At 40.2% G+C, this 23,285-nt stretch overlaps 1 protein-coding gene across 2 annotated transcripts; it reads right to left on the bottom strand.

Annotated features, from left to right (window-relative positions):
- Positions 1 to 5,234: 5,234 nt before the first annotated feature.
- cdc42ep1a (CDC42 effector protein (Rho GTPase binding) 1a) lies at positions 5,235 to 22,224 on the bottom strand. Of its 2 annotated transcripts, XM_022214509.2 has the most exons (4): positions 22,076 to 22,224; positions 14,291 to 14,402; positions 10,288 to 11,263; positions 5,235 to 6,897 (listed from the first exon to the last, which is right to left on the bottom strand). In XM_022214509.2, the coding sequence occupies exons 3-4, from the start codon at positions 10,757 to 10,759 to the stop codon at positions 6,197 to 6,199; spliced, it is 1,173 nt and encodes a 390-aa protein (XP_022070201.1). In that variant the 5' UTR covers positions 10,760 to 11,263; positions 14,291 to 14,402; positions 22,076 to 22,224; the 3' UTR covers positions 5,235 to 6,196. The 2 variants fall into 2 exon arrangements, with proteins under 2 accessions (XP_022070201.1, XP_022070202.1); XM_022214510.2 differs by lacking the exon at positions 14,291 to 14,402 and having other exon boundaries at positions 22,076 to 22,214.
- Positions 22,225 to 23,285: the final 1,061 nt, after the last annotated feature.

Here is a 23,285-nt window from a genome sequence, read left to right as displayed (position 1 = left end):
AGAATACTGAAATCTCAAAATTAGTTGAGAAGACTTATTTTAAGTTATATTTTACCAGGATTGTCAAGCTTAGGTGTCTTAAAATAAGCCAGACATGCTAAAAAACAACAACAACAAAATAGCAGTTTTTCACTCAAAAATCGATTTTTGCTTTCATGTAACCTCCTTATTTGAGATGCATTAACACTCCTATTCTCCTCATTTCTGTGCACCAAAAACATTTGAAAAAAATTCCCCAAATTTCTGAAAATTTGCAAAACCTTCAGGAAGAAAATTCCAAAAATTCCTTAAAAGTTTCATTTTAAAAAAGCCAAGAAAATTCTTGTAAATATTTTTCAAAAATGAGTAAAAATCTTCAAAAAACAATCCTAAAAATATCTAAAGTGATTACATATACATCAGTAAAACCTGTAATATTTTTTTATATGAACTTACTTTGAGTTTTTTTCTAAAATTCAACTCAAAAAAGATCATTTCAAGATTGTATGACTTAACAAGATATTTAAGATACACTGTCTTAAAACAAGTCTCTCCATCTTGCTGAAATGTTACTTGTTAAGTGAATTTATCTTAAATCAAGTGGGATGAGACATTTTGACTAAAAATAGGACAAATAGACTTGGTAAGATTTTGAGTTTTTGCAGTGTTGGACTCTGTGTAATGACAATAAAGTTGGTGTTGGAGCCAAATTCAGCTTTATGTTGATTTCATACATTTGTTTTTGTCATTAGTATGTGGATGTGAATGGGAGACAGAGTGTGTGCATGTGTGCCTATGGGAGAATGAATGGCTATAGATGTGTTTACCCTCCTAGAGGAGAACAGAGAGTCTAACTCCACCTGGCTGAGGAAGTTGAAAATGGAGCCCAAGGAGGAAGGCTTAAGAACCAGCTGCTACAACATCTGGGTGTGACTGAGGAAGGCAAACAGTTTTTTGACCATGTGGCTGCATCTTTATATACTGTTTATGGCAGAAACCAAGGGGTGATGTCACGGGTGCTACGTCCATCTTTATATAGCCTACTGTCTTTCAGAGTGTGACCTTTTATTGTGGGCAGTCTAAGGCACACCTGTGCACTAATCATGGTGTCTAATCAGCATCTTGATATGGCACACCTGTGAGGTGGGATGGATTATCTCAGCAAAGGAGAAGTGCTCACTATCACAGATTTAGACAGATTTGTGAACAATATTTGAGAGAAATGGTGATATTGTGTATGTGGAAAAAGTTTTAGATCTTTGAGTTCATCTCATAAAAAATGGGAGCAAAAACAAAAGCGTTGTGTTTATATTTTTGTTGAGTGTATATATATATATATATATACATAGAAACTGATTGATCTCAGAAAAACTAGAATTTTCTTGTGCAGGTGCCACATCAATCATCCACAACAAATCTCAAACAAATGAAACGTTTCTTGAAAGCATCGTTTGCTAACAGGGAATGTGTTCAGAGGCTATGAATGTGCTGCAGATGACAGCACCACCAGTTCTCTCTTTGCTGAAGCCATGAGGGCAGTTTTCAGGTTTCAGTACCCAGCAGGTCATAGATCTGATTTTTTTCTGACATCCAGGAGTAACAAGAAGGACTGTAAAACAAATACTGTGTGCTGCACATGTGAAAAATATGTTTGCAAGGTTCATGCGCACACACCTGCATACTGTCCTGCATGTGCAAATTAGAGATAAATATGTTCTTCATATTTTGCTTTGCATCTATTATTTTATTCTGTTCTTATTATTGTTGCAGGTTATGCACCTTATGGGTGAGAGCAATAATTCAAAAGATGAGAAGATTAGTATTTTGTAGTTGAGTTTTGTAGTTTTCCATTCCATTGCACAGTATACAGTACACTATTGTTTCCCTTCAAAAATGTATTTAAAGCTCATTTCTAGGATTTTCTTAGAATATAGAAGTATTATCTCTTGCGAAACAAATCATTTTTACAACTATGCAGTACCTTTAGCAGCAATAATATTGATAATAAACCTCTGCTTTCAGAAAGATAACAGTCATAGCATGTGTGATGGTATGAAAACAAGTGGTATCCATTGATTAAATACAGTCTTTCTACCCTCTGAAGAGGAAAAAACACAGACGTTCACAAAGTGTGTGATGTATGACAGGTTGTTTCTTCATGTAAAATAGATTTTTGGTTGAAAATTCCATTAAGCTGCTCTATTTTAGAGGCTCAGTAGAGACAGGTCATGTTTGACCCTGAGGACAGGAGGAGCATTAAGGATGTTCAGACAACACAAGCGCTGTATGACGACACAATGAGATCCTACAAACAAATCAAACAGATGACCTACACATGTGGACAAAATTGTTGGTACCCCTTGATTAATGAAAGAAAAACCCACAATGGTCGCAGAAATAATTTGAATGTGATAAAAGTGATAATAAAAATTCTATGAAAATTAACCAGTGAAAATCAGGCATTGCTTTTGAACCACGGTTTAACAGAATTATTTAAAAAAAATAAACTCATGAAACAGGCCTGGACAAAAATGATGGTACCCCTAGAAAAGACTGAAAATAATGTAACCATAGGGACATGTTCGATCAAGGTGTGTCCTTTAGTTAGCATCACAGGTGTCTACAAACTTGTAATCAGTCAGTGGGCCTATTTATAGGGTTACCAGTAGTCACTGTGCTGTCTGGCGACATGGTGTGTACCACACGGAACATGGACCAGAGGAAGCCAAGGAGAGAGTTGTCTCAGGAGATTAGAAAGAAAATTATAGACTGGCATGTTAAAGGTAAAGGCTTTAAGACCATCTCCAAACAGCTTGATGTTCCTGTGATATTACAGTTGAAGATATTCAGAAATTTAAGATCCATGGGACTGTAGCCAAAAGGAAAATTGATGACAAATCGAATAGACATAATACAAATAGCAACAAAAGAGCCCAGAACAACCTCTAAAGAAAATAAAGGTGAACTCCAAAGTCAAGGTACATCAGTGTCAGATTGCACCATCTGTCGTTGTTTGAGCCAAAGTGGACTTCATAGGAGACAGCCAAGGAGGACACCATTGATGAAAACAACTCCTAAAAAAGCCAGACTGGAATTTGCCAAACTGCATGTTGACAAACCACAAAGCTTCTGGGAGAATGTCCTTTGGACAGACGAGACAAAACTGGAATTTTTTGGCAAGACACATCAACTCTTTGTTCACAGACGCAAAAATGAAGCACATGAGGAAAAGAACACTGTCCCTACTGTGAAACATGGAGGAGGCTCTGTTATGTTCTGGGGCTGCTTTGCTGCATCTGGCACAGGGTGTCTTGAATCTGTGCAGGGTACAATGAAATCTCATGACTATCACAGTATTCTAGAGAGAAATGTGCTGCCCAGTGTCAGAAAGCTTGGTCTCAGTTGCAGGTCATGGGTCTTGCAACAGGATACTGACCCAAAACACACCGCTAAAAACAGCCAAGAATGGCTATGAGGAAAACATTGGCCTATTCTGACGTGGCCTTCCATGAGCCCTGAGCTAAATCCTGTTGAACATCTGTGGAAGGAGCTGAAACATGCCATCTGGAGAAGGCACCCTTCAAACCTGAGACAACTGGAGCTGTTTGCTCATGAGGAGTGGGCCAAAATACCTGCTGAGAGGAGCAGAAGTCTCACTGACAGTTACAGAAATGGTTTGATTGCAGCGATTGCCTCAAAAGGTTGTGCAACACAATATGAAGTTAAGGATAACATCACTTTTGTCCAGGCCTGTTTCATGAGTTTATTTTTTAAAATAATGATTTTCATTGGTTAATTTTCCTGGAATTTTTATTTTATATTACTTTTGTCAGATTCAAAGTATTTCTGTGACCATTGTAGGTTTTTCTTTCATTAACCGAGGGGTACCAACAATTTTGTCCACGTGTGTATTTTCCCAAAGGTTTCAATAAGATCTAGAGGTGCTGGAATGGAGCTATAAAATTTTTTTAGGAACAAAATTACTTTGTGACAAAAAGCGCTATCTTGTGCTCCTCCTGACCCTCCAAAATTCCATAAATATCTGTTCACGTTCTAAATGCTATGGCAAGTGGTTCTACTGCAAGAATAACCAGTAATGGGGGATAGAGGGCTTCTTTTTGGGTAACGTCTAGCGATATTAAAGGGTTTAGAGAGCATATTGGTAAAGATTTCTGCAGTAAGCTTGTACAAAGCAATCTCACCCATTTACAAAATCTATCTCCAAAGAGGGTAAGCACTTCGATAAGGCCATTGGACTCTTCTCCGTATCAAGTGAAAGCAAGGCTGTGTCTTTCGCCACTCTTTGACTGTGCAAGATACTCAGTACTCACCTGACATTATGAAACCCTTGTCTACCTTGGATAAATCCATTTGATCCCCTCCCACTAGTCGAGGAAGATGGCCTTCCAATCTTCTTGCAAGAACTTTGCAGAATATTTTTGGATCTGAGTTAAAGAGGCTAATTTGCAGCATATTTTCACATTTTGTATTTGGTTTTCCGGGTTTTGGAAGCAGTGTGAGTAGGGCAACCCTCATAGATGTGGGAAGGAGACCATTCCTAAAGACTTCCTGAAATAACTCCAATAACGGTTTAAGTAATTTAGACTGAAAAGTTTTATATAAATCTATAGGAATGCCATGAAGGCCTGCTGTTTTTCCAGCCTGCACAGAGCCTATCACATCTGATATCGCCTCTTTTGTTGTCATTCCTTCATCTAATGTCTTGCTTCTCCTCTTCAAGTATGGGAATATTGAGGTCATTCAAACTTGTTGTCTGCCCATCCAGATTGGAGGAGCATTCAGAGCTATACAGTCTCTCATAGAAAACCCTGAAAGTCTAACTCATTTCTTCAGGATTCACCACATTTTTCCCTTTTGGAGCTTCTATATAATTATTCGACCTTTCAGGTTGTTGTAGTTTAATGTGCCATGCTAATATTTTCCCAGATTTTCTCCTTGTTCATCGTATGACTGTCTGAGTTTCAATGGGTTGACAGCTGTTTGTTAGGCGATAGTTCATTATCCTGAGCAAGATTTATTTTGACAGAGATCAGCTTCAAGTTTTATACTTTTTTCTTCTAATGCAGTCATTTCGAGCTGTGCTCTCTTTTTTTGAACCAATGAAACAAATGATTTGATCCCTAATGAAGGCCTTAAATGCCTTGCACCTGATAAATCAACCTTTGAGATCTGGGTGACAAATGCCTTTCAAACGACCTTCTGGCTCTAGAAGACGATGTAAATGAAAGCACAGCTAATTAAAAACATCTTTATTGTCATTTTACATCATCATAGTATGTATATCGCTGGTACAGACTGCAGCATATGGATGTGAATTGCACTATGTACTGCAGGTGCTCATACTGTAAGTACATATTTATAGGAGGTCTGTTGATATCTTTGTGTATAAAAGAACATATAAATGACAATTCTTCTTCTATAAAAAGCAATACAGGGGTCGGACTTCATAATCAAAAAAAGGTGCACAGAGTATCTATACAGAAGGTCCACAGCATAAATTGAAGAATTATATGGTTCAGGCTTTAGTTGCATCTAGCAAATATCAATATTATATTCCCTCAGTCCTTGTAGTGTAATAACAGCAACATCTGCATTTCTCTGCTTTATCTGACGGTTTATCTGTTGCTTTACAGAGATTCCCGATCTCTCATTCATTCATTCTCTTCCCTTTTTCTCCCCTGGTTGTATATTCCTGAGTGAAAAGTTGACAAGAGAGTGTGGTAAAGCCAAAATGTCGTCCTAAGAACAAATATATTTTTCTAACCCTGACTTCCTCACTCATTAGTGATGTGGACTGACTCTGAGAATCTTTTCCCTTTGTGTATGAGGAAGTGTGTGAAGTGAATGACAGGGTTGGTAACTTCCACTTTGGTGTTTCCCTTGAGACCATCTCAACTCCATTCTCTGGTGCATCCTCACTTTCCACACCTTCCACTTGCTTGAGTTTTTATTTCTGAGGCGGTTATCCATCGTAAAGCAGGAAACATACAGCATTGAGTCTTTCACTCCTTTTAGATACATTCAGCAGCAGGTTTGCATCAAAACTGTACATCCTCGATTGCATAAAAGAAGGAATCCAGGATCAAGGACACTGGATTAGGTTGTAGCTTTCTTGGTCAATCATGAAAACATTCTAGATGATTGATTTGATTGAAATAACAGAGGAATCATACATCAGATCTTGGAATTGCTCAGCTCAGACTTTGATTTCATCCTCGTCGTCCATGTAACTGTAGGGCATTTTCTTCTTCATCATCTCTGAATCTCCAGCCTCCATCCTGCTCCATCCTCCTCGGTCTCGGACGCCGTAATGACGTGCGAGCACATCTGTTGCACTCTGGAACCGCTCGCTCTCCATCCTCACCCCTATCATCGCTCTTTCAGGAGATCCCATCACCACATCTGGTACTTTGACAGAAAGCCCATTCACCTCCATGCCCTCCTCGTCTTCCCATTCAGCCCCGTGTGGACTCTTCCTGCCCCCGCAATCCTCCCTCAGCAAGGAATCCACGTACGAGATAGTAGCCGAGTCCATCTCCGATCCTTCGTTGGTCATTCCGCAAGCTGACCCCACCTCTTCTCCCTCCCAGGCCTGGACATGATCCTCCGGGTGGCCGTCGATCAGGCCAAACACCTCGCTCATGAGGGAGGGCCCGAGGTCGAAGGTGAAGGTGTCCAGGGAGGTGAGGGAAGGGAGGGAGTCAGAGTAGGTGGTGGTAGTGTGTTTGGGGGCAGAAGTCACAATGGAGGAGGAGCAGGTGGATAAGATGGCATCGGAGGGGTCGGTCAGAGAGCCGCGGTGAATATTGGCGGAACAGGAAGTGGGGAGGGAGATGGACGGCTGCTGACGCTCGGAGCGGGAGAGTCGAGGCAGAGTGACGAAACCAGACTCCAGACCTGAGGAGCACACAGATACCAACACATGAGGCCAGCAGAAGGTGGTTTGTCTCAGTAGTTTATCTGCTTTTACCTGTATCATTTAATGCCAACACCACTCTCACATCTGTCCATGAGTCTGAAGCCACCACCAAGAGACTCTTAAATTAGAATAAAGACTGGACACAGAGTGAAACAGCAGCACCTCTAATGCTGTTCAAACTGAAATGTTGTGGTTTTTTGGGGGATGTGCTGGCTGCAGTCATGAAACTACTGCAGACACACAACACTGGAGTATAATCCTCGAGAATGTTCATTTTATGCTACTTTTTACTTCTACTCCACCACGTTTTTTAAGTTGTACTTTTCCCTCCACTACATTCAATTTTGCAGAATCAGATTAGAAATATATAATACAAATCAACAACCAAATTGTGCTGTAGTATTGTAGATTAAGCTACTAATTTGTATGGAACTGAAATGATCTCTAGCTGTAGTATTAAAGCGATGAGCCCATTAATGAATCAATAATCACAATCCAATAATATAGTATGTCTGACGCTCGAATATGCTATTCTTTCTATTTTATTCAGTTCAAAAATGAAAAGGTAATCAGAGAGTTTCACAGGGGCTGTTTTGTGGATTTTGTCATCTTTGGACAGAGAGAGAGGGAGAGAAGCTGTTGAGCTTCTCTTCTTCTAATCTAGAGATCTAATGATTATATTTCCCCAAAATGTCAAACGATTCCTTTAAGTGTGTGTCTTGAGATTGAAACCTGCTTCAAATGTTACTTCTTTCCAGACAATTTGCATGTGTTTTCGTCCAAAAGATAACAGAGGATAAAATTCTATTTATTTTATCTGTATATTTATCACATCACCTGCTTTGCTCTTAAACTTTCTTTGCTCATTAACTTAAATCAGATTATTGTGCCGTCACACTTTGATTATGACTTTAACACATAGTTCCAACAGGGGGCAACATAAACCCATCCTGTTTGATCATGACAAGCTGCAAACTCCCCCCAACAGGCAAAGTGCTGAGTTGTTCTGCTCTGTTCATGGTGAATCATCTGCCTGACACTGCCAGATCGCTTAACAAGACACACACTTGCATGCTGCCGCCTGCATGACCCAAATGGGTAAATTACCACAGAGCTTCTCAATGCCAGCCGCCTAGAGGCCAAAAATCTGGAGGTTTTTTTCATTTCAACCAAAGGAAACAGCATCTGATTTCACAGATTAACACATTTTAACCAGAAAGTGAGAAAGAATCCATCAGTGAAACCAGACGATGGAGGATTTGGTTGGATGGAAATGTTGTATGTGTCATAATGCATTTTTAGTGGAGAGTAAAGTGGATTCAGTGTTACTTTTAATTGATGTTTCACATTTTAAAGAAACGGCCACATAAACGTACATCCACATCAAAAGATGCCTAGATGGAAAGTGATACTAGTATCCTCAGCAAGAATGTATTCTAATCACTTTGAGATCATTTAAAATGTATCTATGTAACTCATAAGAAGGTTGGAAGATGCCACTCTAAAGTCTGTAGTAGACATGAAGCTACAATCAAAAGATGGTTACCCTAGCTTTGTATAAAGACTGTACACAGGATCAATTACCATTTTAAAATCCAGTGATTATGAGGATATATATGTAATTTTTGAAATAAACTGAAGTTCTATCTGTTTTCCTCCTTTTCCAGTCTTTATGCTACACTAAGAATTCTTGATAGCGATCTTTCTTCTATTCTCCAAAATGTCAAACTGTTTCTTTGATTTGATCACATCGCTGAATTGTTGGGCCAATTAGGAGTTAATAATTAAGTTAAAAAATTCAAGAAAATGACTTTCTTTGTGCTGTATCTACTTACAATTATTTCCTGGAGACTCACTGTAACCTTAACCGTAACAGCTGCCACATTCCTAACCCTGTACGTACCCTGAACCTAACCTCAAAACATTTAATGATTTACATAATGAGGACATAGTTTTTGTCCCAAAAAGGAAGACAAGTCCCCATAATGTGACTTTCAACAGCCTCAGGTCCTCACAACATGAGTAATACCCACCCACACACACACAGCGAGGGCAGACTGTATGAGCCATGAGCATGGTGTCAACATGGGTCATTCAGACGGCCTCCCAGACAGACCACTGCCAGCTCTGTCTGGATCTCTGTGTGTTATCAGTGAGAAGGCTGCTGATTATGAGCCAAGGTGATTCATAAGGACATCTGGGGCCAATCTGTCTCTAGATTAGCAAGCAGAACTGATGGATGAGTTTCGCTGTACCTCTACAGCAGGTTGCCACTTCTCTACAGCTTCCTGGTTAACTGGTTTGACCTTTGCCCGTGTGTTTCACTTTGTATAGCAATGCTGCACATTTAATTTGAAGAACAACATCGACACTTAAGCTTAGCAGCAATTTTAGGATTTGGTGGTGTACTTCACATAATCCTTGAATAAGTGGGCAGAAACAGATGACATCATGTTGAGAAATTTCCAGTGACGTTATTGTCAGTGATCCTAAATGTTGATAGAGTAATTCCCAAGAATAAAAACAGCAAAAGCTTCTTTCAACAGTTCTAAGCAGGGAGATCTGTTATTCTTAACACAGAGTCTCGGTAAACCAAGCAAAAGTTCTTGTTACTTTATAACACAAGTCTAGGCACAAACTGGTTGACTTTAATTTCCATGAGCTGATTTTTTATTTATTTTTTTGGCCACAGGGGAGCAACAGATAAAAGCTGTAAACACAACAGTACCATAAGTTTTGCACCTGATAGACTGAAGTGTTAGCGAATAGTTGCTTTTATTGCATCCAGCAGAAACAGAATAACATCAGTACTGATTTGAAGTCACATTCACTTTCTTTTAGCTCTGTGTTTGGTCTCGACCAAATCCTGAGGGACATATGTTTCCCTGGCTGCTATATGCTAGTCACTAACTTTGCCTGTTTGCTGTTTGCTGCAGGGCAGGCAATGTGCAGTGGGATTATCTGAACCTCGTTTTTGTTGCTAAAAACAGCTGCAGTAGTTGGAATGAACCAACAGAAACATATTTGGAAATAGTATCATCAAATAGTTTTTCCCAGCAGAACTGCTCTGACCCCATTGTTTACAACACTCTCCACACTGTCTGCAGCACATGTAGCAGAGTATGTAGCAGAGCTGAGCAGATGGTGGTGCAGAAGGTAAATAAACAATGATTCCCTCAGTTATATGCCATATGTATGGACTACCATAAATGTATATATATATATATATATATATATATATATATATATATATATATATATATATATGAATTTTTGAGTCCCAGTACTCCAGTAGTGGACAATCCAACATCGATTGTTGATGTAGCCTTGGATAAGCGATAGTAAGAAAGAGATGTCTTCTCACTCACCATAAGAGCTTTTCTTCTCCTCTGGTGTGCTTTGAGAACTGGGAAAGAGCACTTTGGTGGTGGGACTCCCATTGGGCATATCCACATCCAGCCTGGGGAGGGAGATGGCGTTCTTGATGATGGGAGAAATGGCGGGAGGCGGTGGTGACAGATCCTTGGATCCTTCTCTGGGTCGATTGTCGGAGCCCCTCCTGATCTGACGGAGGGTCCTGGAGAAGAACGCTCCAATCTTGTTGTCGGGACTGGAAACAGAATCCGTTTCCCCATTGTTCCCGTTGCCCGTTCCGCCGTGATTGCTGAGGAAGGAGGTGTCCCCGAACACATCACCACCGCGGCCCACGTGCATGGTGTGGCGGAAGTCACCCAGAGGAGGGCTGATCATGTCCACCGTGAGGTCGCCCTTATGACGACGCTTGCTGTGGGAGTGTGAGACTAGGCCTTTGAGGCCTGACAACTTCTCCTGAAGATTCATGATCACAAAAGGTAAATGGCTTTCTTGAACTGGAAACAATTCCTGGAATTGCTTTTAATCCCACAGAAAGGCAGAACTGAACAACAAATTTCAACTCCTCCTAGATTTTGCCAAAATCATTGAAAGTTCAGCAGACGAAAGTCTGGACCTGGAAATAGCTCATAAATGTGATTCCAAAATTGTGAAACTGTGTAATTTCTGAGTCTGAAGAGCTGAACTCCAGGCCTGCAACGCCAAATAGTTCACTGGAATATCAACTCTGTTTATCACGTACAGGCCAAATTCTGTCCCACTCTTTGTAGCTTGTTGTTCTGCATAGCTGGCTGAATTAAACAGGCATAAATTGAGGAGAACACTATGCAGTTGTGTTCCTGTAGGCAGCCGATCCAGTTGGAGTGTGGTCAGGTTGCCGGGCTTGCTTTGGGCTTTGGCTTTGTCAACATCAGCTCAGAAATAGGTCCGAGTCCAGCTGCAAACGGTTCTGCGGTCGCACCATGGAGCCATCTATGGAGAATAAAAACAGAAAAACGTCTATCTTTAAAATGTGACACGGATGTACTTGATTTTGAGGTATACTCAGAGAAATGGATGACATTTGCATTGTATACAGTTAGAAGCCATGATTTACTGAGAGACCACGGTGCTTTCCTGCAGCTGTCATGGTAGTTGCAGAGTAACCCGCCTTTCTGCTCAGATCTGTCTTTCTGCAGGTTTTTAGGATTCCACGTTCCAAGTGTCCGCTGGTCTGGAACCATCTAAATTTAGACCACAGTCACTCCTCTGTGCAACAAACCAAAGTCTGCCTCTTGTCCATGAAAAGGGTGGACTTTCAGGGAATTCCTGCTTCCATTTTGTCCTGCTTTGTCTGGCAAGCAGGTTACATAAAGTTCATTTTACTTCACTGAGAGAGGGACAAGAGACTTATCGTGTTTTCAAAGCAGAGCAGAGGGTCTCATTCATCGGCCTCAGATTTGTTTATAAACAGGCAAAGTATGCTCAGTGAGATAGGAAGAGATAATAAAAACGTTCCTGATAAGAAAATTACTGCTGCTCGTTGTACTATCAGACTGCTTTCGTACGGAGACCCGAAACTGTTGTAGCACAAGACTGGAAAAAAACTTTCAAAAATGCAACTGAAAGCATGAATAATAATAATACTATCAGTAAAAATAATTAAAATGTAGCGTATAAAGAAACTGAACTTCTAATCAGCTGGTAAAAGGAATTAAAGATTTATTTAAAATTCATTCAGCTCTTTTATTATTTTTCTTTCCCAAGCTCAACTCCTCTTTTGGTGTTTTTATTACTCTGCCAAGGAACAGGGCGGAGTTATGTGACCATCGGCGTACGTTTTTCTGTCTGTCTGTTTGACAGTGTGCAACATTACTCAAAAATAGATTAACGGATTTGGATGAAATTTTCAGGGAAGATCAGAAATGACACAAGGATCAAATGATTAGATTTTGGCAGTGATGTGGTTTATAGTCTGGATCCATGGATTTGTTAAAGATTTCTGTATCATTGTGGGATAGTGGCACGGCGTCACTGTAACTGTGACAACAAGTGAACACTACATCTGCTGCCTGCTGATGATCACATGATTGTGATCCTACTACAAATCGACTGCTGCAGAGTTATCGGGACTTATCAGTCAGAAATGGTACAACGACTGAGCAGCCTTGATGGAGTAATGCGCTCTCGGAGTGCTTTTCTTGCTAGTTTATTTATTGCTTTTTCATTTTTCTCATACAACATTTTTAATTTAATTTCTACATCGTCTGTGTGTGTTTAACATCAGACCAAAGTTTCCATATAATTGTCAAGGAAATTTGAAGAATTTTTTTGAAATATTTCAAAAAATGTCAAGTTAAATGTGAATTAAGCTTGTTTTTAATAACTGCTTTGGAGTAAATAAACTAGTCTTTGTAGAATTTTTCAGAACAAAGAAGAATAAAAAAATCATTTCAAAAATAAAAATGTAGAGATGTTGAGAAAGTTGTTTTATGTAATCTTTTGTTGGTTAAACTGGGATGTTTTTTCAGAATTTGCTGTTTCCCTTAACTTCTCTTAATCCAATGCTTTAAAATTCATAAAGTGCACAAAAGTGTATCATGGAAATAGCAAGTGTAGCTAGTTTATCTGGAGCAGTACAAGTAACACCAGAGTTTTAAGCTACAGTTAACGCTAATGAGATATCTGAACCTAAACCATCTGAAGTAATATATATTAGTGTTTCTGTTTCCATCATATTACCTTGCATTAAATGCAACTAGCAACTTGTTTTTTTTCCAAATGATTTGAGGTTAAATAAACAGTACAAAGCATTATATTTCTTTATGCAGTGTATTCTAGCTGTTTGTGTAATATAACTGACACATTCAGTTATGTATTTTTGGCTTGACTGACACCTCTCGCTGCCCTTTCTCAGTTTTGGAGCTCCATACCTCGGCAAGTCTGTAATGCAGGCAGACGAAAAATTGGCCCTTTGTCACATGTTGTTCTTTGCCAGCAGAGTAATTGATATCCAATTCTAAAATATTTTGATAGCATAAAGGAGCCCTGACACGGACCTCTGGTTCTCTTTAAAAGCTTTCCACTGTAGCAGCTAAATGTCGGCGGGCCTCCCACGCATGCACGGCCCCGTCTGGCTTCATTAATGACCTGCTATGGTTCATGAGATGGGGATTGCGTCAGGTCCAAGGCAGCCCTTCTAATTTGCTGCTGACCGCAGTCCCAGGCCCTACGCTCCACTTCCCCTGGCTGCCGTTTTAAGAGGGGCATCTGGGAGCGGAGAGGGAGGAAACATGCCACATACCAGCACTGAGCAAAGCCATATCAAGGCTCACAAAGGGACGCCAGGGAGCAGTATACTGAGGTGTGATCTTGAATCTGAGACAGTGTAAACCTGTGGGGACTTCGTGCACGTTCCCATGAACTGTACTGAAGCGACAGACTACGGCTCTGATTAAAACAGCTCCCCAGTGACTGTGGTCACAGACACAATGGCACTGGTGCTGCTCCCAATAAGGGAAAAAATTTTGTCTTGTTATTTGAGACTAGAAAGAAAAACCTCAGCCTAATTGATAACCTACAGTATTACAGGAATACACATGGAGGCATTAATTAGTCCGGTTGTGTGCTTACGGAAAGCTCCAGTCTTTTGTCTCTGCCTGTAATCCTGTTAAAAGACCTTTGACCACAGCTCAGAGGGGGTCGCTCCCTCTGACTCCTCTTATGTATTTCAAACCTCTGGACAAAGCTCATTTTATCTGAACATCCCTTCCACTCTCCTTCCTTCCTCCCTGTGAAACTGCTGTGCACTTGCTCTGTTTTCTGAGTTGCACAGTTACAGGAGCCAGTGGCCTCAGGCGTCAGGAAAAAGGCCTGAAAAGCACTACAAGGACGAAAAATATGTTGCATCTTTAAAAGGTAATAAGTTTAATGCCATAATCCCAGTGGCAGCCTCCCTGTCTTCATCTAAGACATCAGAAAAGAGTAGGGGATCACTTGACAGCAGGGACTTGGACATACCCTGGATTATCCCCTAATCCTTCATCTCCTCCATTATCCCCGGTAGGGCGCCTTTTTTTGGGCAAGTCTTGGCTGCTGCCACCCTGGTCTGCTGTTCCACTGGGTTTGATTTCTGTTAGAGAGGAAATAAAATAAAGAATAAGGGAGGGAGAAAGTCAGTTTAAACCAAAGCAGGGTGAGAAGTGATGGAAGGAGGTAAGAGCTGGAAAAAATAGCTAAGTTTCATTTTCACAGAGAGGAGTGAAGGGGGAAGACGGCAAATCAGGGCCGAAATGAATAGCTGGTTCTAGGCTGCTATACTACAGTGGGCTGTAAGAAGTAAAAAGCGGCCAAATTAGGTGGTGGCTAACTCAGAGGTTAGAGAAGTGGATTTGTATTTGGAATGCTGCTAGACACTAGCTAGATGCTAGATGCTAGTGTCATGCTTCAACTTAGCAGTGTTCCAATTACAAATCCACTTCTCTGACACTACTGTTCTTGTTAGTTTGCTGACATAATTAAGCCTGATAAACGAGCACAGTTAGAGCTTTTGTCTTCACCTTCTGACAATGACAGTAATTACACAAACACTGCTGATGCTTTTTAAGCTTTTTTTGAGCTCCTGGTTGCTGTTGTCATCATGTGATTGTCAGCAGCAGCTGATGTAGTTTTCACTTGTTGTCATAGTTACAGTGATGCCGTACCACTATCTAGCAATGATACAAAAATCTTTAACAAATCTGTGGATCCAGACTATAAGCCGCTCACTGCCAAAATCTAATCACAATGACCCTTGTGTCGTTTTTGACCTTCCCTGAAATTTTTATCTTAATCTGTTTGTGCGTTTTTGAGTAATGCTGCTAACAGATAGCCTAGCCGTGCTAGACCCAGCTCTTAAGACACAAGGGTCTAGGAACGCTCGGCAGGGAGGGAGGCGGGCTAAAAGGTTGTCTTTCAAATGACTCTGCAGCAATTGGGTAGGTATACAACCAATCAGTGCAACGAATAGGCTGACGTAGTTCCTAGAGCGCCGGATTGTGGCTAAGTCCCATTAGCTTCCCAACCAGTGGAGCCAACTGGTATATTAAGGATTTGCCATATCCCGTCGGCATAAGTCCAAATACGTCTTTCTTCTCAATGAAACACTTCAGTGCTGTCCTTTGTTTATCTTTCAAGTTGAATTTTAGCTTCAAATCCTTAAGGGCTGTGGCCAAAGCCGAGTCGAAAGATAACTGTTTATTGTGCGCCGGTTGTTTCTGTCAGAATCGTCACGCCTCTGTCGTCACTTAGTTACGCCCGCCTTCTGACTCTACACTTCATGGTGATTGGTTCGGCCAGTTTTAGGAGCATCCAGCTTCGAGCCTTATGGAGGGTAACTAGACCCACCCTGGCAGAGAATTAAATTCGTTGCCGTGGGTTGTCTAGCTCAGCTAGGTTAGCTAACAAACAGACTGACAGACAAACCAAGGCCAATGGTCATATAACTCGGTGGAGTAATAATCAAGGAGCCCAACAACTGATATGTGGACTGATATATTGTACAACTGATGGTAAAAATAACCATTTTAACTCCAGCAGGAAACACTGTTGAAATGTCTTTCTTTATTAATGCTTCACTAATATTTCATTAAAAGAGAGATTTCCACATTTATCCTTCAATGTTGATTGATTATTATACGTGACATGTACCCAATCAGATAGAGCTATAGGCGGGACACTGCTTGAATCCACAGAGTGGGGACTCCAGGTTGAAATAGGATGCTGCGAAGTGGTGCATTTTTCGACTAAAGAAAATATACATTCATAAAAGTGCTAAATGTTCAATCAAATATTCGGGTGACCTCTCGTAAAAGTCCTGCACTCCAGCTTCAAGCTATATTTAGAGCACAAAATCGTTCTAATCCATACACAAGTTAGAGCAGGTTAATCATTTGGTATGTGTCTGTTTCTTGTTTTTTGGAAACTGTCATTGTGCTTTTAGAAGCTTTGCATGTTTCAAAAGACACTCAGCAGCAGACAATATTGGAGGCAAGCTGTCGCCTGCCCAACCAGTTAGGAGTTAGAAACGATGTGAGTATTTTCTATGCTATGTTTCCATTGGTTGAACAAAGTGTGTTTGGATGAGTTGAGCTTAGAGCTGCCACATGGGCTACAATCAATGCTGAGAGAAATTAAAGGAAGGTAAATGTTCAGATGAGGAAAGGAAAAACAAGGTGAACAAGATGTTAGAGGAGAACACAATGGATAGGCATCAATGAGGAGAAAATAGGGAACACAGGCATACAGACATACAGACATGAAGGGAGAAACTGTCATAGATTGGACAACAGCATTTTTAATATTGTCATCATTGGTTAGCATTGCTGACATGGGTGAGGATTTAGTTTGATTGTCGGAGGACGGAATTGCTACTGCAGTGTTTCCTGTGTTGTAAGTGTAGAGGGGAATGTATCTGTGCCTTTGTTTCCTGACAATTAGCAACATCTATGTTATCTCATCATTATTTTTCATTATTTAAGATTTCTGTCATTTTTAGAACAGCTAGCAGAGAGTCTTTATGTGTCCTGATCCCGAGTCCTCATTGTGTATTCCAGATATTCCCGCACAGTAAATTCCACTGACTATGGTGATCTGGTTTCGGTGACTCGATGAATATTGATGTTGCAGCCACAGTGTATGATTAAAATGAGTTTCAGTGCATTAAAATGTAATACTTAGTGCAGCTTTTGGATTCAGTTTTAAGTTATTTCTCTGTCCAAGTCACCATTCAGGGGATTTTGCTGCGCTCATACATCACAGACTCAATACAACGTTTCCATGTCACTGTACAGTATTTTCTTGAGGTGGCTTTGCTGGATATAAACCAGAGTAACCACAGTCTAATAGGAGCCGTGTGTGTTGGTTTGTGTGTGTGTGTACGAACACATTCCTGAGCAGAGCATCAGTCGCTGGAGTCTTTCTCTCGATTACAGCCATCAAACATCCTTCTTTTCAACCTCTGCACAGATTGAAACCATGTTTGGGTCCAAATCTCCCATTTTTTCACTCTTTTTCTCTCCTCTCTCATTTCATTGCCATTCTTGCCTTCTAATATTTTTTTCGCCAATTGGTTTCTCTTTGTTTTGTCTTTTATGCCTTTTACCATCACTTTGCACTCTCCTCATTCTGTTGATTTCCTTTGCCTCACCTCTTCGCAATTTTTGGATTTCTTTTTCTTTAGTTGCTCTATTTCTTTGCTTTTGTTCTCTTTGAGTGTCTTGACTGACTTGTGAGGCTGAAACAGCTTGAATAGAACAGCTGTTGGCCACACACACACACACACACACACACACACACACACACACACACACACACACACACACACACACACACACACACACACACACACACACACACACATATTCATAAGCTCCACTTTTGATGACTGTAACTGAAAATGTTTACACTGCTTCAGTTTGTCTTGAGTAAAATCAGCGATAGAGTTTGTCTTTTATCCCCTCCCCTCACTTCTCATGTCCTCCACTCACTAACCCCGCTAACCAGGTGAACAAACATACAAGATAAGGCCGCATTTTTCAGGGTCACCGTTTGACTTTCAATTATGTTCCTATTTTCACCATCCATACTCAGTCTGAATCCAAGCAAAACACAGCTACACTTCCTCCTCAGCCAAGAAAACATTTTCATGCCTCAATAAATATCCATACTCTCCAAGCCTCTCTGCTTCCTCCATCTGCTGGAACAGGCAGTCTTAATTTGCCTTCTTTGTTCCCTCTGTTTATATCTCCTCCATGCTCATACATAAACGTGTTTCTTTTCAACCCACACAAGTTTCCCACTCTGTGTGATAATTGCTATAGAGGTCAGGAAGCTTTAGAACGGTAATTTTACCTTATCACGTACTGTAGCTCGGCTATACTGTATGTCAGTTAGTAAAAAATTGGAAATTGCAGTACAGCAATGCTAAAGATTAGCTTGAGGTAAAACACTGTCACCAGTACCATTAACTTGCACTCTAAAGAGCAGTGAAGCTTCTTTTTCAACTGTAAAACATCCCGCACATTAGCTACATACGCTAGTCTACATTTGTTACAACCAACTGTTAGCTTAGTCTTCTTTTTGCTGCTACACTTTTGTTCTTTTCTACGCTTTCTGTTATTTTATGACACATAAACCACTTGATCATGGTGCCATATTTAACTGCTTTGTAATTTCTGGCTAGGGATGTAAGGTTTGCCAGTTTAAGTGAAAACTGTTGCTAGTACATTTTATCTGTTGTAGTTTTCTTAATAGTTAAGCTAACATTAGCGCCACAATTTGGTTGAAAACTTAACTTTGATAAAGCAAAATGTTTGTTACACATTTGTGGTAAATCTGTGACTGATTTGCAACAGTAATAGTAGTTTGTCAAAAATTGTTGTCATAAGTTTTCCAGGGCCGACCACTAGTTGCAAAGTTTCAGCAGCATTTTAGCAACAATGCAAGGTTTACTGCTAGTATAAGCTAGTGCCAAACATGTTTATTAGTGGTTTGTCAACAGTTTGCCAGTAATTAAAAACTACTACAGTGAGCTTCTGGTAGCAAGTTTGCAATTAGTGGCAAGCATGCTGGTTCATGTTTGTTACAGATAATGGTGTTATTCATAGCTTCCCAGAGAAGTTGTTTTCTAATTCTCAAGGCTGATGAACTGTGGTGCAGTAGTTTGCACTGTCGCCTCATAACAAGAAGGTTGTTTGAATTTGTTGATCGGCCTGTGTAGGATTCCTCCGAGTGCTGTGGCTTCCTGCCAGAGTCCAAAGATAGGACAGACTCGTGGCCCACTGTGACCCTCTGAAGGATAAAGTGGGTAAATGGATGGATATTTGGTAAGACACTTAGCCTCACAGAAAACACGTAAAATATATATTTGTTTCACCTCGCTCTAAACAGCAAAGCGTGGAAATAAACATCAACTGTTTACCACAAAGTTATCAAGATGGCCTCTGCAAGTTTGTCACAGATCTAATTTGCACAAGAAAATATGACCTTGTTGCATTATGGCAACCTTGACAAAAAAAAACAAACTACTGTTTGCCATAAGCCTAAAGCTTTATGGGGGTTTCTGATGGCTTCTAAATTTGAAAATTTTATGAATGTAGGCTTGATACCTTTATATGATTTGATGCTAAGGAATGTCACTGCATAGACAGAGCTGCTGATGTCAGGTAGTGAAATAATTAGGTGGTCATGCTAATTACTAAAGCATTGCTCCAAGGCCAAATCCATTCTTTAAATATTTTGCTGTTATATTTTTCATTTTGGAAATATCCTAAAGTCAGATGCACATGCCTTTATATTATCATAAGCCACTGCTTGGATGGTATAGCGAATGGTCAGTTCTTTAATTACAAAATTCAAAGGATCCATAAGGATCCAGAAAACTAACCACTAAATTTGGCTACCCATTAAAATCCAGTAGCCTATCATTTAGCTTCCACAGACACTAATTAAATCCCGATTCATTGGTCAGCCAATTAAATGTCATTTTGAGATCATCAGCATCAGCCAATTACCAGCTCAGAGGGCAGCGAACAGGAGTTATGTTGGGTCAATAAGGTCTGCACACTGAGGCCCGACTAGCTGCTGTAGCTAAAGGTAATTTTCCATGATGTAAATGAGCTGGGATAAATCTATAAACAGCAGTTGAGCACAGTGCATCATGAATGACACAATATTTCTACCACAATGTCAGACGTCAAACTGACCAGAAGTAGGAACTGCTGCTCTGAATGATAAATGCTCTATTTATATGCAGTAAGACTTTAGTTTTCATTCATTCATAGGTTTATGATTACTAAGTTGACAACCTGTAGATATTTATTCAGTTGATAGTTACTTATATGTAAAATAAGAGCAATGCAGTCACTAACAGTGTTCACCAAATTTTCATTTAGGTTCAGCAATTTTGTGCTGTGTTATCATTATATTGTTGTATTCTATCAGTCAATATCAGTGGCAAACCACTGAAAGAACAAAAATCTGCACATCCAAGTATTGATTGTGGGGAAATGTCGGATATTTTGGGACACAAGCTTCCCTTCATCCAGCTGACATCAGTAACCAGTCTGCTGCTGATGGGCAGGTTGGCCACTTTCAATCTCTTAAAATGTTGTTGTAGTCTTTAACTAGGGGGTTGTATCCTGCTGTTAGATGAGTGAGTTGTGACCATTTGGCAAAAACAGATAATGATGGTGGTGCAGATTTCCCATCATCACCTTGTGTGGCAAAAAAAAGGCCAGAGAGCTCTGTGGTGTGAAAACAAATACAGCAGCCGGATTCTGAGTTCACACCTCTGCAACTGACCCTTTCCTGGTAGGCTGCGTCAGTGACACCTAAAGGTCACAGAGGTCCCCCTCAAAGGAATGTAGGACTCAGGTAAAAAAAAAAAAGAAAAAGAAAAAGAAAGATGAACACTACAGAAAAAAGCCCACAGGAAATGTCTGTTTTCATTTACTTTGACAAGTACCATATCATTAGTGTAAATCATGTGAGGGGGATGTACAGGAAACATATTACATGCATGTGTTAACCATCTGCTGCTGTGTACAGGAGACCAAAACGTCAATATCAAAGCATGTAGTCAAGAAGGATATACTGTACGCCTACCCTGGGGAGATTAACTGGGGGAATTACAGAGCAGTTAAACATGAAAACGTTACACACTGTACAGAGCCACAGCAAGGAAGACCGATCCATCACTGCAAGTTGTTTATTGGACTTCGTGCTATCATCGCTGAAGCAGGCGAACTTATTGATCACCACAGTGCATGTTTGTTTTACTGGCGGGCTTTAGACCGTCAGTGTGTTCTTTTCTATGTATGTGTGTGTGTGGTTGTGCTATTTCACATGGTGGCCTCCCTGGTAGTTCGCTGGCAGGCTGTGGGGTCATAAGGCTGCTGCCCTCAGCTTGTAATGAGTCCAACACTGCGCTGCCTGTTTGTCTCCATAATTAAAACACCTCAAGGCCACTGGCCAGCTTCAACTTCGCTCCGTCAAGTTCCACCGAATCAGAGTACATCTTGGAAATGTCATTGACATGTCTGAAAATTGATAGGTTCTGTTATGTAACTTGTGTAATTACAAGGCAGACTGATAAAAATCAAAGCTGGGCCAGAATTATTTTGACCAAGGCTGCAGCGGGCAAATAGTAATGATATACTACCGCTACTACTGCTGCTGCTGGATACAAATATGGTGCACAGCAGATTGAGTTTCATATCAGACATATGAGAAAAGACCTCAGACAGTGTGCCCATTAACACTATGCAGCGAGCTGAGTTTCAGTCAACATTTTTACAAGTCTTAATGGTGCTGCCTTATCTGACACTAAACTTAATGTGTTTGCTTTCTTCCTCTGGTCTGTGGGAAACTTCTTCAGGTGTTTGGATTAGCTACCAAACTGTATTTTCATTTTATTTAAAGTGTTGATAATCACACAATAGCACAGCAATGATATCAGCAGGCAAGTGATAAGTTCTTCTTAAAGTTAGTCTCTCTCCAAACAGAAGCCTAGTCATATCTGAGGAATATAAATATCACAGTAAAAGACAAAATAAATACCCACAATGATGAAATGAGCACACAGAGGCACTAAAAAATCACTGCAAACACACTCAAAGTCTCTGCATGACAGTTAGTGTGTAAAAGTATAATAAAATTCCCATTAAGTCATCACAGAGGATTACAGGCTGGCTGTCTTTCTTTCTTTTTTCTTTTTTTTTGAAACACTCCAGAGTGACTGAGTGTAAAAATTGAATAAAGACTCACCTCGGGGAATTGAAAAAGCAACAGGTTGTCTCCGGTTTAATTATGTTTCCAGCAGACTCACGCTCCGGGCTGAGGTGGTCCGAGCGAGCCGCCTCTGCAGCCGGACTGTCCCGCTGGTGCGCCGAGTGTGTGGAGCGGCGCAGCGCGGAGGATGAGGAAAGGGGCGGGCAGAGCGTCAAATACCAACGAAACCAAGAAGAGAGCCACACCAGGAGCTCCCACACCGCTTCATGCTCCACTTTACAGACTGCACGGTTTAAAGTAATAAAGATAGAAAGCGATGCAGTGATTTAAAAGCCAAACTTAAAAGGCGTAGCAGCGACCTTCATTTTATTTACACCTCTTTTAGGCATCATTATCAGTATGGTACATTTTGAGGTGAGACAGTATCCTTACTTATATCCTTTGGTGTATATATTTTTCAAATAAAGTTTTTTGTTATTATTTATTATTAACTGTGGTCAAGTGCCTCTCATCAGGCATCATCAGCTGAGTATCTGCTGACATTTAGCTGTAGGGAAATACATAATTATGAAATAGTATCAGGATGACTCAGGCTGTCTAAATGTGCAATAACTACACAGTTCAGTGTGGTAGTTCATGTTAAACTAAACCTTGTTAGAGCTTTGTCTGAGGGCTTTTATGTGCCCTAAACTAAATGAAACTTTAGAGTAGCTGCTAATGCACCAGCCACTCATTGATAGTATGAAAAAGTGTTAACAGAATAATTTAAAAGTTTGTAAAATATACAAAGTCTAGCTGTGAGTTAGATGATAACATAATAGCACCTTTTATATCTATCTTTATAGATAGCTGTAAGGGGCTGGGATATATACTGTTGAATACATTTGTAGTTTTGTACATTTAAAGTTAAAAGTTTTAACATAGCAGTATTGCATGTTGGTAATGTTTCCACACAGTTTCAACTTAAATCCTGAACATATGATGTTATTCTGCTAGGCTACGCTAAGATTAACTATGCTAAGCTAAGCTAAGCTAAGCTAAGCTACTTGTTGCCTGGGTATAGCTTCACATTTAACTGTGAATTTAAGTATATTACTAAGCAGAGTAAAAATAAACTAGCAACAATACCTCCATCATAACTGTTTTCCACAGTTTTGATGGTGTTATTCTTGTTTTAACTGTCAAGACTACTACCACCGCCACAATTTTCCAGAGATGCTAGACTTCTAATACATTTCTGGTGAAT

This window comes from Acanthochromis polyacanthus, chromosome 19 (genome assembly GCF_021347895.1).
Source record: "Acanthochromis polyacanthus isolate Apoly-LR-REF ecotype Palm Island chromosome 19, KAUST_Apoly_ChrSc, whole genome shotgun sequence".
Taxonomy (NCBI): domain Eukaryota; kingdom Metazoa; phylum Chordata; class Actinopteri; family Pomacentridae; genus Acanthochromis; species Acanthochromis polyacanthus.
This window is presented reverse-complemented; position numbering and strand designations above follow the sequence as displayed.